This window comes from Ailuropoda melanoleuca, chromosome 1 (genome assembly GCF_002007445.2).
Source record: "Ailuropoda melanoleuca isolate Jingjing chromosome 1, ASM200744v2, whole genome shotgun sequence".
Taxonomy (NCBI): Eukaryota; Metazoa; Chordata; class Mammalia; order Carnivora; family Ursidae; genus Ailuropoda; species Ailuropoda melanoleuca.
In genome coordinates, this window is record NC_048218.1 from 113,002,366 (window position 1) to 113,014,965 (window position 12,600).

A 12,600-nucleotide genomic window follows, 5' to 3' on the forward strand; every position below is an offset into this window, starting at 1 on the left:
GGGTAATCAGAAGGGGGAATGAAACATCAGAGACTATGGACTATGAGAAACAAACTGAGGACTTCAGAGGGGAGGGGTTGGGGCAATGGGATAGACTGGTGATGGGTAGTAAGGAGGGCACGTATTGCATGGTGCACTGGGTGTTATACGCAACTAATGAAGCATCGAACTTTACATCGGAATCCAGGGATGTACTGTATGGTGACTAACATAATATAATAAAAAATCATTAAAAAAAAAAGAAAATATACTTTGCATGATTTCAGTCTTTTAAAAATTATGAAGACCTGCTTCGTGGCCTACAATATAATCTGTTCTATGGAATGTTCCATGGGTACTTGAGAAAAATATGTGTTCTTCTTGGTTATTCTTTTGGATGAAGTTCTGTATATGTTTTTTGTGTCAAACTATTGTTTGAGTCCTCTATTTCCTTATTGATCTTTGCCTAGTTATTCCATCACTGTAAGTAAAGTATTGCAGCCTCCAACTATTATTGTAGAGTTGCTTCTCCCTTAAATTCTGTCAATATTTGCATCATATATTTTGAAGGACTATGTTTGGTGCATATCGATAAATAGAGAACAGAAAAGCAGAAAAAATCAACTAAACCTGAGACTGATTCTTTGAAAATAACAAAATTGCCTTACCTTAAGCTATATTGAGAAAAAACTCAGAGAAGACCACTAACAACAGTATTTTAGATGTTGAAAAAATGTATTTCTTTTTTTTTTTAAGATTTTATTTATTTATTTGACAGAGAGAGACAGCCAGAAAGAGAGGGAACACAAGCAGGGGGAGTGGGAGAGGAAGAAGCAGGCTCCCAGTGGACAGGGGAGCCTGATGCGGGGCTTAATCCCAGGACCCTGGGAAAACACCCTGAGCCGAAGGCAGATGCTTAATGACTGAGCCACCCAGGCACCCCGAAAAAACGTAGTTCTAACCGTTAGAGAAGAGAAAACACATGAATAAGAAAACATACGTAGAATAGTCCTTAAATCTTTCTTTTAAAGTTTTGTTTCTTTAAAAGTACCACATTATAGAAATGTTTTATAATAAAAATAATTAGGGCCTATGGAAATATAGTGTTCATGGCAGACCCCCTCCAAGCTCACTCAATTTCATGGGTTACAGGGAAAACCAACTCACGACGAAAATATCATAGTTTCAAACATGTTAAATCTCTAAGAAGTGAAGAAATAGGACAGTTTCTTCCTTGACAAAGGACTTGATATTTGTTTGGTGGCACGAATGTGGTGAAGTGAGACTGTGCATTATGAGGAAGAGGTGTGTGATCACTGGTCCCAAAGGTGGCCCTTGGCAATTCACTCCTTCCTCTGTGTGCCTGCCACCCCTCCTACCATGGGATGAGGTCTGTTTCCTTCCCACATCGATTCTGGACTCCAGCCTATATTAGCAACCATGCTGCAAGTGGAGACTTTTTTTTGTACTTGCACGTTGGGATTGAGCCCCTTGGGATCTTCCTCTCGATTCTCAGTCACTATTTTGTGGGAAAAAATCAATACAGGCCCACGGGGGGGAAAAAAGTAACAAAAAACCACAAGTCACTGGTCAGCAGGTCCAGCTGAGCTCTCTGGTAACAGTCAACACCCACTTGCCAGCCAGTGAGTGAGACAATTTTGGACCTCTTGAGCAATTCCAAGCTACACCACATGACATCCAACACCCAACTAATTTCAGAGTCCTGAGAGACAATGAATGGTTGTTTGAAGATACTTGGCTTTGGGGTGCTCTGTTTCACAGAATTAGATACTGAAACAAGGTAATGGAAATGACATCATCATACTAAGGCATGAATGTCCTACCCTGAGGTACACAGCCGTAATTCATCGTCCTGTTCCCTATCTCCTACTCTGGCTTAAAAATCAAATTTTAGGTTCTGCTGTTTTCCTATTTTCCTCCTTTTTCAAAACCACTGCTTCAGTGGATCCACGAAGTGCCATCCTGCCGCTGTTGGCCCTATAGTCTTCTGGGGGGTTTCCTTCGGCCAGATTCGCAAAACTGAATAATCATGGGATTCAGCACTGCTTTTCTCACTTTGCCTTGGCCTCTTGCCTCTGCCTCTATTATTTTCTCTTGCTGCTGTGACAAAATGTCACAGATTCCGCAGCCCAACACAAAACCCATTTATTAGTTCCCGGGTTTGTGAGAAGTCTGGGCAGGCTCAACTGGTTTTCTATTCAGCATCTAACCGGCCAAACCTGCAGTGTCTGGGGAAAATCTACTTCAGGCTCATCCGGGTCATACAGAATCCGGTTCCTTGTGTTAGAGGGGTCAGTTTTCCTTGCTTCAGACAGCCAGGAACACTCTGCTCCTGGAGGCTACCTGTATTTCTCACGTGGACTCCTCTGCTTTCCAAGGCAACAGTGGTGTGCTGAGGTTTCCTCAGACTCTAATTTTCCTGACTTCCCCTTTGTCAAGGTTAGATCAAATATTATCTTCAGGAAGATGTTCTTAACTCCCCACAATCTGGCTGGGCTACTTTTCTTCCTCTGCACTCCCACAGCACTCGGAGCCCAAGTATTAGTACAATTGCTACATGACACTGAAAACTATTTAAGTGATTGTCTTTTCCATTTGTTCATGAGCACCTCAAAACCAGGAACCCCCTCTTCTGTCTTTGTGTCCACGTCTACTTCCATTTACAACACAGTAAATATTTGTTGCAGTCTGTGTGCATACTTGCCAGTGTCTTAGGACTTCTATCATTAGATAAGTTATCTGCATAGTAACCAGACTCCTTTGTGTTGCCACCATCCCCAATACATCTACATGCTGATATGCAGATTCATAGTACTCAACAGACTTCTTCAAATAATGAGTAGTAGCAAATAATTCTGCACTATTACAATTATCCTAACATGTAAACTCCAGAGCTATCCAATTCTCACGGCTAAGAAAAATTGTTACATAATCCATCGAAATGTCAGTTAACATCATACAGTTTAGCTTTCTCATAGGAAATATTTCGGGGGAGGGAACCTCTATCACATTTTTAACCCGAAACACTATACATTTTTGTTTTCAGGTTGGACAAGCCCACTGAAAGTTACTCCTTTACAGCCTCATCGTGAAGCATGCTCAATAAATCATACGTACACGTTTGATGAGGAAGCAACATGTACAGTAAGATTTTCTGGCTGGATGATGTTATACAGTATTTGTAATTAATTGCTTTGCGTGTCTGATATTTTAAGTCCTGCAAAAAGTAGCTACCATTTATAAAGTACTGCTTATGTGCCAGGCACTGTGCAGCCCTTCACAGTGATTGTGTGGTGTGTCTTACCTTGTGCCTTCCTTCAGCAAGGCTATGGGGATGGGTGAGTAGTAAATGCTGGTAGTGCCCAACCCAGACGCCCTTGACTGGCAAGGGCATCCTCCTCCAGTAGCAGCGAGTGGTGGTCACTACCTGGCTGACCGCCGCCAGCCTGGAGGACTGCACCCTGCCACATGGACCCCTCAGACTTTGGCCCATGGCTGGCTAACTTCCTTGAGGAAACAGGTGTAGGTCTAAGCAGGGTCCTGCTGAGACCACATTGTCACTCGTCTCTTATCCCGGTTCTACGCTGTTCCTCACCTCGAGTGCTCCTATAGTGCAGGACTTGAGCAAAAATCCTGTTTCCGTCCTGCTTCTGGACAAGGCAGTGTTGTTCTCTCACTTTATCCGAGAAAGCTAATGCCCGGTGATATTAACTAATTGACTTCCAACCCCACAGTAAGTATGAAACCAAAATTTAAACCTAGGCATCTTTCTAAATTTAAGGATTGTGTTATTGGCCATTTTTCTATGTGGATTATATAGTCTCTAAAGCCATGATATTTGAATGATTTGAAGACCCCAAAGGTTATACAGATATCTAAAGGTTTTTTTTTTCTTTTCTTAAAAAATGGCTTTATTGGGATATGTTTTACACACCACAAAAGTCATCCATTTAGAGTGTTCAGTTTTTTTTTTAAGATACAGAATTGAGCAATGTCACCATGATCTAATTCTAGAACATTTTCATCACCCCAAAAAGAAACCCCATATCCATTAGCAGTAAAGATATGAATACTTTTAAGGAATCAGTTTCCATTCCTGTAAGGCTCTTCCTAAAATTGATCTGCCCAAGAATTTATCTGCAGTTGTAATATTAGATTTATTTCTGCTTTTCCCATCTCTTCCTTCATGATTGCCCATTCTCATTTAACCACAGAGGGGACTGGGGCATACCTCCCCAGTATCCCACAACCAGCAGTTGTACCATGCAGTACATGATTATGGGACCAAAAAGTCATTTGAAATACACATCATCAATGCTTCCTTTATCAAGACGCCATCCGCCCATGTCAGGGCTTCCTAATTTTTCTTGTCTATAGATTTTTCTTTATAAGAAAATGTTGGCCTTAGAAATGGGAGTAATTTGGCCTATTTTGAACTATTCCAAACCCAGATAAAATGCAGAATTTGGTTGCAAGGATAAAGAAAATTTGTACTTAATAGTTTCACTTATTCCATCTCCAGACTTTTCAAAGAATCCATTGCTCCTGTAGGTAAGTCCTTTGAGAGCAAATCAAAGTAAACATTATAAGAAATTGAAGGCATTGGTGCCTTTTGTTTTTCATTTAAGCTGCAGATTCATGGCAAGTCTCCATGCTTTATCTAGTTATGCATTTTAGTGTTAGAATACCGAAGTAGGTGCTTGTCATGTAAATGCTTATTCACATACTTATTTGAATTTAAAATAAGTTTAGACTTTTTGTTGCAGAAAATAAATCTGGATATTTTACTTCCAGTAGTGAAGCTAACCAGGTAAATAGGACAATACTTGCAATGGAAAACAACTGGATTAATATTTCTTTTTTCTTAAAATATCAAAAAGCTAATAACGGAGAGAGAAGTTATTAGGTCAACAAAAAGATGGAAACTCTAAAAGTTAAGTGTAGCATCCAAGGCCACTTTGGCCATACAAGAATTTGTCATTCTAGAAGAGATAACTACAATTTCGAGCTGGATCTTGTGGTCTCATATGTGTAAAAGATCAAATGTTGGAATTGATCTCTGAAAATAATCCACTGCTTTGGGATGAATACCTGAAGACTTGCCCTTAGAATAAAGGATAGATCAATAGTAAAAAGCCCTTGAATAGATTAAAGCCTGGCTTGGTCCAAGTAAATGAGAAAACTTCAAGTCTTGAACTGGTATCAAGGTGATCTTAGATTGCTGTCATTTCCAGGATGCAAGCAGACACAAAACTTCTTTGCAGAAAGGTAATACGTTAATTATTAAGCCCTAAATTATTTCCATCAATAACTTTTAAAATATGATGTCCAGCATACAATCAACAGTAACTAAACATGTAAAGAGAAAGGACACTGTGACTTAGAATCAGCAGGAATGAGAGAAAACAAAAAGGGGCACAAATTGATTCTAGACGTTGAAAATACGCAAGGAGAGAAAAGATGAGTTTAGAGTGTTTTTAAAAGAAATTAAAAATTACAAAATGTGGAATTAGAAAACTGGGGGGATAATAGTTCCAGAACTGTAGAGTATAATAAACAAAGACATGATAAGTGGACACCATAGCAGATCTGACACAGAGAACTGGGGGGTTGGTAGATATATGAGGAAAGATATATGGCACAGACAATTGGGGGGTTGGTAGATATATGAGGAAAAACCATTTATAATCCAGCACAAATATACAAGAAATGGAAAATATGAAATGAGAGTAAGAAACATCTAGGATACAGTGAAAAAGAAGAACATATATTTACTTGAAATCCCAGATGTATAGAAGAGTAGGACGGAAGCAACATGTGTAGACACCATTACCATATCCACTACGTGCTCATTTCTGGGGTTTCCTGGAGGGTACCCTCACTTTCCCTGCTGTATATTGGGAGCTAAGGCCCCACACAACCACCACATACCACAGCAACAGCTGTCAGTGTTCATCCTAGCTCCAAGTCAAATGGCAGTACAATTTTCAAGAGAGAGCCAAAGCATGCAAGACTCAAGAATGGAAAAAGATAGGAAATCTGCTGAAAATCTTTTTCACATCGTTTCTGGTAATCACATTGTTTGGAATCTGGACATCAGCAGCCATCTTTTATCAGCTCTTATGAAATGTGAAGAAATTCTAGGAGGTTGAGGCATTTATGATGTTGATGGTGATGAAGGATCTTAATGTGAATGATGCTAAGGTTTTAGAAAATAAAGGAAGATCTCCATCAGGGTCTTGTCATAGAACCTAAGAAATATCTAGTATTGGTAGAGAGGTTCCCACTGAATCAGATTCCGAGAACACTAAGGATGAAGTCAAATAGAAAATTTAGTCCCTTCTTTATGAAACAGTACACATTAAACATGTAGAGAACAGAAATAAAAAAAAAAGATACAGCAGCAAGAGAATAGCTATTATAAGATTTACTTTGAGGAAATGGTGTAAACGATAAATTTGAAGATCTGAAACCACATGTTTCATAAAGAAATTGAAGATACATAGCATATAGAAACAGCAGCCTGTAAAGACCAATCAGGAAGTGGAAAAGATGCCATATTGAAGAAAAATCCAGATACCAATGAAAGATTATACTATGGTATCTATGATATGCCAAAGTGATGAGGAACAGTAACGTGAACCCCCAGAAAATGACGAGGCGTAGAGTTCAGATACTGCTAGAGAAGATTTGGACGTAGGTTCAGAAGAATAATTGCCTCCCTGATGAGGAACAATAGGAACACACAGATCTCAGAACCTTTGTCCCTACAAGAGGAGGACCAATCTTATCCACACATTACCCAGCAACCATATCACTACATTACCCACAGGACACAGGTGAATGTGACAGATCTTGTGAATTGCTGAGAAGTTCACAATAAAAAATATTTTAAATGAATTGCTGTCAACTCCAATTTAGTATGCTTTTTAGAGTTGAAAAATTGATGTGATTTTGCATTCCTACATCCCTTCTTTTTGAGGGTAGATCCATTGGTTTTCCTCGCTTGTTTGTTCTGTCTCTAACATAGCTCTTATTCTTACTTATGTTTATATGTGATTTTCAGGAAACATATAGAAATTACATGGATGATGCAGCAGCAGGTGACTTGGCAAAGATTCAATACTTATTAGGATATAACATTAACAACGTTAGATGGATTGGGGTGACCACTATGCTAAACACAGATTTTTTTAATCTGTAAAGACACCGAAATATCTGTTCATGACTCTTGCTGATAGGAGTCATTATAAACTGTGTGGCAATTAACAGGAGAACAGGATATTGGGGGATTTAGTATAGACAAAACCACATATAGTAGAATAAGGCAGCACAATTAACAAGTTGACCTAATAGACGTATATAAATATACATTTTTTGCAAGGACCATTAATAAAAATGACCACATACTGTACCATAAAACAACCAGAAAATTTTCAAATATTTATTTTTAAATTTTTTTGGCTTAGATATTCATTTATTCTTTTAATTTCAGTGTGATTAACATACAGTGCTATATTAATTTCAGAGGTACAGTATAGTGATTCATCAATTCTCTACGTTACTCAAATATTTTAAATCATACAGAGTATGTTCTTTGACCACAAGACAATTATGACAGATCAAAATACCCTAGAAAATCATGTATTTGGAAATGTAAAAATATATTTATGAATGAGTCATGGGCCAAAGAAAAATCATAAAGGAAGCTAGAAAATATCTTGAACTGAGTGATAATAGTAATATCCTAGCAAAATGTGTGGGAATGAACTATAATAATGCCTAGAGGAAAATGTTATAATGAATGTGCTATAAATGAATGTTATAACAGAAGGAAACCTTCTCTGCAGAGAAGGAATTAAAAAGCACACATGATTTGAGATGGCGGTCTTTCAACAGCACTGATTGTGTAAGAGAAGTTTAAAAGAAAGAGTCACCGTTTGTAGGTTGGGTGATGAAAAGAAAAAAATGAGGGAAAGAGGAAAAATTAATATTCTGAAAGACAAAAAGAATGAATTCAGTGGAAGTTACACAACCCCTCTAGTTTCAGTCACCTGCCCTAAGAAAACTTTATGAGAAAAATGCTGTACTTTGCTACACTGACAGAAGGGGGCAGCATTGAACTAAAAATATTGCAAACCACACCAAAGACCTCCAAGGAATGGAAGAAAACCGGGTAAATCTGTTCGAAGAAACTAGCAAAACAGAAAATTAGAATCAAAATACTTTAATGACAATAAGAGTCAATAGAAGAATCAAAATAAACACCAAAATACTTTAATAAGAATACAAAATACCTAATCAACTATAAAACAGAAGGGAACTGTACTATAATATACCAAACTGAATTATATGTTTCAAAGCAAACATTTCAGGATATGAAAAGCTACCTTCATACAGAAATTTCAAAAATAAATACAAATAAAATTGGCAGTGAAAAAATGAAAGAAATGGAAAATTCATTCAGAAATTGAGAATTACACTGTGCCCAAGGGAGAAGAGATTCAAATAACAATTTAAGAAGGAACAGGGGTACCTAGATGAGTCATTCAGTTAAGCATCTGATTCTTGGTTTCAGCTCAGGTCATGATCTTGGGGTTGTGAGATAGAGCCCCATGTCTGGCTCTGCACTCAGCAGGGAGTCTGCTGGAAAGTCTCTTTCTCCCTCTCCCTCTGGCCCTCTCCCCACTTGCATGCTTGTTCTCTCTCTCTCTCTCAAATAAATCTTTTTGAAAATGTAAGAAGGGACATTGAGGAAAAGCAAGAAAGCATTCAACAGAAAAAAAGGAGATGAATTAAAAATATCTGAGTGAGGGGCGCCTGGGTGGCACAGTGGTTAAGCGTCTGCCTTTGGCTCAGGGCATGATCCCGGCGTTATGGGATCAAGCCCCACATCAGGCTTCTCCGTGATGAGTCTGCTTCTTCCTCTCCCACTCCCCCTGCTTGTGTTCCCTCTCTCGCTGGCTGTCTCTATCTCTGTCAAATAAATAAATAAAATCTTTAAAAAATAAAAATAAAAAAGAATAAAAATATCTGAGTGAAACTGGTTTAGAGGGGAAAAAAGTGAAGAAGAAACAATATACATGCAAGTGGAATCCTTGAAGAAGAAAAACCAGTCAATGAGATGGAATTAGTAGGTTCAGCCAGGGTTTGTCAGCCTTTCAGCATTGACATTTTAGGTTGGATCAATTCTTTGCCATGGGAGACTGTTGTGTGTAACGTAGGGTAACTGGCAGTATTCTGAGTTCTACCCACTAGATGCCGGTAGAACCCTTTTTGGTGGATGAAAATCCCTTCTCCAAAGCTAGAAAATGAGCAGCAAAGTAAACCAAAAGAAAGTACAAAAAGAAATTAAAAAAAGAATACGAAAAGACATTAATGAAGTTGAGGAGATGGACTCTCAGGTGCTCCATTTACTTTTCTGCCTTAAGCCTATAGAAAATTAGACAAAAAATGAGAAATAATGGTTTTCAGACACTGGACAAAAGGTACTGAAGGACTGGAATGTCTAAGGGAGGGAAAATGACTATGTGAACTGTACGATTCCACCAGCTTACTGTGTGGAGGCAGTTTCTAAGCTACAGTCCAGGGAAGTGAAGTCCATGCCTTCCTGCATTGAGAAGACAGAAATTGGAGTTCTGTGTGCCCAAGGCATCCGGAGTTTGCAGACTAGGGTACCACATAGAATGGAGTTGTGGAGACAGTGTTCTGGAGACCTGGGAAAAGGATGTGCACATCTGTGAGCCCTGATCTGTGCACTAACAAAAGGAAACTGCTGAAGTTGAGGAAAGATGTTCTGTAAAGGACTGCCATGATCATGATCGTCCTCTGAAGCTCAAACAGGACAGGGGATAGTCCAGGTCCCCATTTATAGAACACAGGATGTCAGGCGGAATCTTCAGAAGGATATCACTACTGTAGTCAGGCTTAAGTAGCCCTACTCTTATGGTTCCTGTGGGCTTGCTCGAATAGGTTAAAAGCAGCCCCCAAAACTCCCCACCGATTTTAATTACTTAACTTTGTGCTGGAGCAAAATCTAACACTATTTAAGAAGAACACAAGTTTTACAACCAACAGCCTAAGATCCAAAATAGATACTCAAAAGAAAGTAATTTTCATGCCAAGAAGTAGGAAAATATCACCCATAGTCAGGAGGAACAAGAGATCAACAATAAATGCTGGACCTGGAAGTGGTAGACACGAAGAAACAAGTAGACGAGGATGTGTGCAAACAGCTTTTACAAATAGGTTCCATATATTCAGATGGTAGAGGAAACCACAACCATGGAGATGAGGAAAACACATGATGTAATCAACATTCAAGGAGACATTGAGACATGAAAGACACAGTATCTAAAATGACACTAAATGGATATAGTTTTAAGAGCAGATCGGACACTGCAGGATAAAAGATCAACGAAATTGAAAACATAGCAACAACTATCCAAAATGAAATAAAAATCAAATAAACAAAACATGAGTTGGCTGTGGGACGACATGAAGCTGTTTAATACACATGTAACTGGAGTCCCAGAAAAAAAAGGAAAGTGGGGAAAAACGGGCAAACCATGGCCAGTGTTGTTCCTAACTGATTATAAATCCACAGACCTAGGAAACTCAACAATGCCAAGCTGTATAAAGATAAAAGAAACTATGCACATAAATTATATTGTTGGAAAACAATGATAAAAAGAATATCTTAAAACAGGTAGAGGAAAAAATACATTATATACAGAAGAACACATATAAGAATGATAGACTGGTGATGGGTAGTAAGGAGGGCACGTATTGCATGGTGCACTGGGTGTTATACGCAACTAATGAAGCANGCTTCTTCCTCTCCCACTCCCCCTGCTTGTGTTCCCTCTCTCGCTGGCTGTCTCTATCTCTGTCGAATAAATAAATAAAATCTTTAAAAAAAAAAAAAAAGAATGATGGTAGGCTCTTGTCAGAACCCGTGCATGCTAGAAGAATATGGAGACACATATTTTAAATATCAGAAAACGTTAATTAATAATACATTAACTAGCAAGGCGCCTGGGTGGCTCAGTCGGTTCCGACTCATGTCATGATCTCAGGGTCCTGAGATCAAGCCCCACTTTGGGCTCCATGCTCGGTGGGAATCTGCTTGAGATTCTTTCTCTCCCTCTGTCCCTCTCCTGCTTGTGCTCTCTCTCTCTCTCTCTCTGTCTCTCAAATAAATAAATACATCTTCTTTAAAAATACATTAAGCAGCAATATTAAATTTCAAAAAGAAAGGCAGAGTAGACATTGTCAGGAAAATAAAGTTGAGGGACATATTGCCACAGACCTGAAGAAGGTTCTTTAGACAAAAGAACCTGGTGTATGTGGAATTTGAGTTTGTACAATGGAATGAAATTGAGGTCAAGAGAAGTGGTAAATATGTGGGTAGATAGAAAACACTATTTTTCATTTTGAAATTCTTTAAAATATCACTGAATGCTTAAAGCAACAGTAGTAGCAATGTATTTTGGGGGTACAGCACATGTAAAACTGAACTGTAGAACAGTAGCACAAGGGAGGTCAGGATGCAAGATAGGCATCTGCTAGTGTAATTTTTTACACTATTCATGAAGTGGTGTAATATTATGCTTTAAATCTTAGAATTAAAGATGTATAAGTCTTAGAGTGACAGTAATAACAAAGCCAATCAATCAATCAATCATAGGCAATAAGCGAATAGGGGAAAACAAAATGAAATTTAAAAAAGAAAAAAATCTCAAATAATACAAAAGAAAGTAACATAAAAGGAAAAAGAACAGATGAAACCAAGAGTAATTAAAGCTATATTTAAACCAAATTATGTCAGCTGTTATATTAGATACAATTTAATATGATGAAATTGAAATCAGCAATTTTTATGTTGGATAAAAAAATCAATACCCAACTATATGCTGACTACAAGAAAACCATGTTAAACAGAAATAGAAGTGTAAGATGGGAAAACCATTTGTATTTTCTTACTAAGTTGTTTTGTAGTTTCAGTCCAATCCAAATCAATATCTTAGCTTTTTATGTGGGAATTTGACAAGTTCTTTATAAAACAGATACAGAGAAGCAAAGGATCAGAAATAACCAAGAGTGTTATAAACAAAAGGGAAAAAATCAATGGTCATTTATGATCAAAACTCTTAGCAGATTAGACTTAGAGGGGAAATGCTCAATTTGATAATAGAGCGTCTGTGAAAAACCTGAGGCTAGAGTAAATAATGAAGAAAGACCGAATGTCTTTCCCTTAATATCAGGAAAAAGAAAAGTGCCTGCTATTACCACTATCATTTTCCATTTAGTGGAGGGGATAGCTACTGCAGAAAGGCAAGAAAAAGAGAAATCATAAATATTGGAAAGGAAGAAAGAAGTAAATCCAGCTCATGTGGAGATGACATGATGATATTTAGTTTTGTTTTTTTTTTCTTAAAGATTTACTTATTTATTTGAAAGAGACAAAAGGAGAGAACATGAATGGGAAGGGCAGAGGGTGAGAGAAAGAATCTCAAGCAGACTCCATGCTCAGCATGGAGCCTGATGCGGGACTTGATCTCATAACCCTGAGTCACGACCTGACCCTAGATCGATTCA

At 38.1% G+C, this 12,600-nt stretch overlaps 1 protein-coding gene across 1 annotated transcript in view; it reads left to right on the top strand.

Moving 5' to 3' along the window:
• SPATA48 (spermatogenesis associated 48) overlaps positions 1–12,600 on the top strand; it is a 65,815-nt gene that overhangs the window by 8,389 nt on the left and 44,826 nt on the right. Inside the window, exon 2 of the mRNA XM_034650721.1 lies at positions 3,047–3,144. Within this exon, the coding sequence (XP_034506612.1) occupies positions 3,047–3,144 (98 nt within the window). The remainder of the gene's footprint in view (positions 1–3,046; positions 3,145–12,600) is intronic.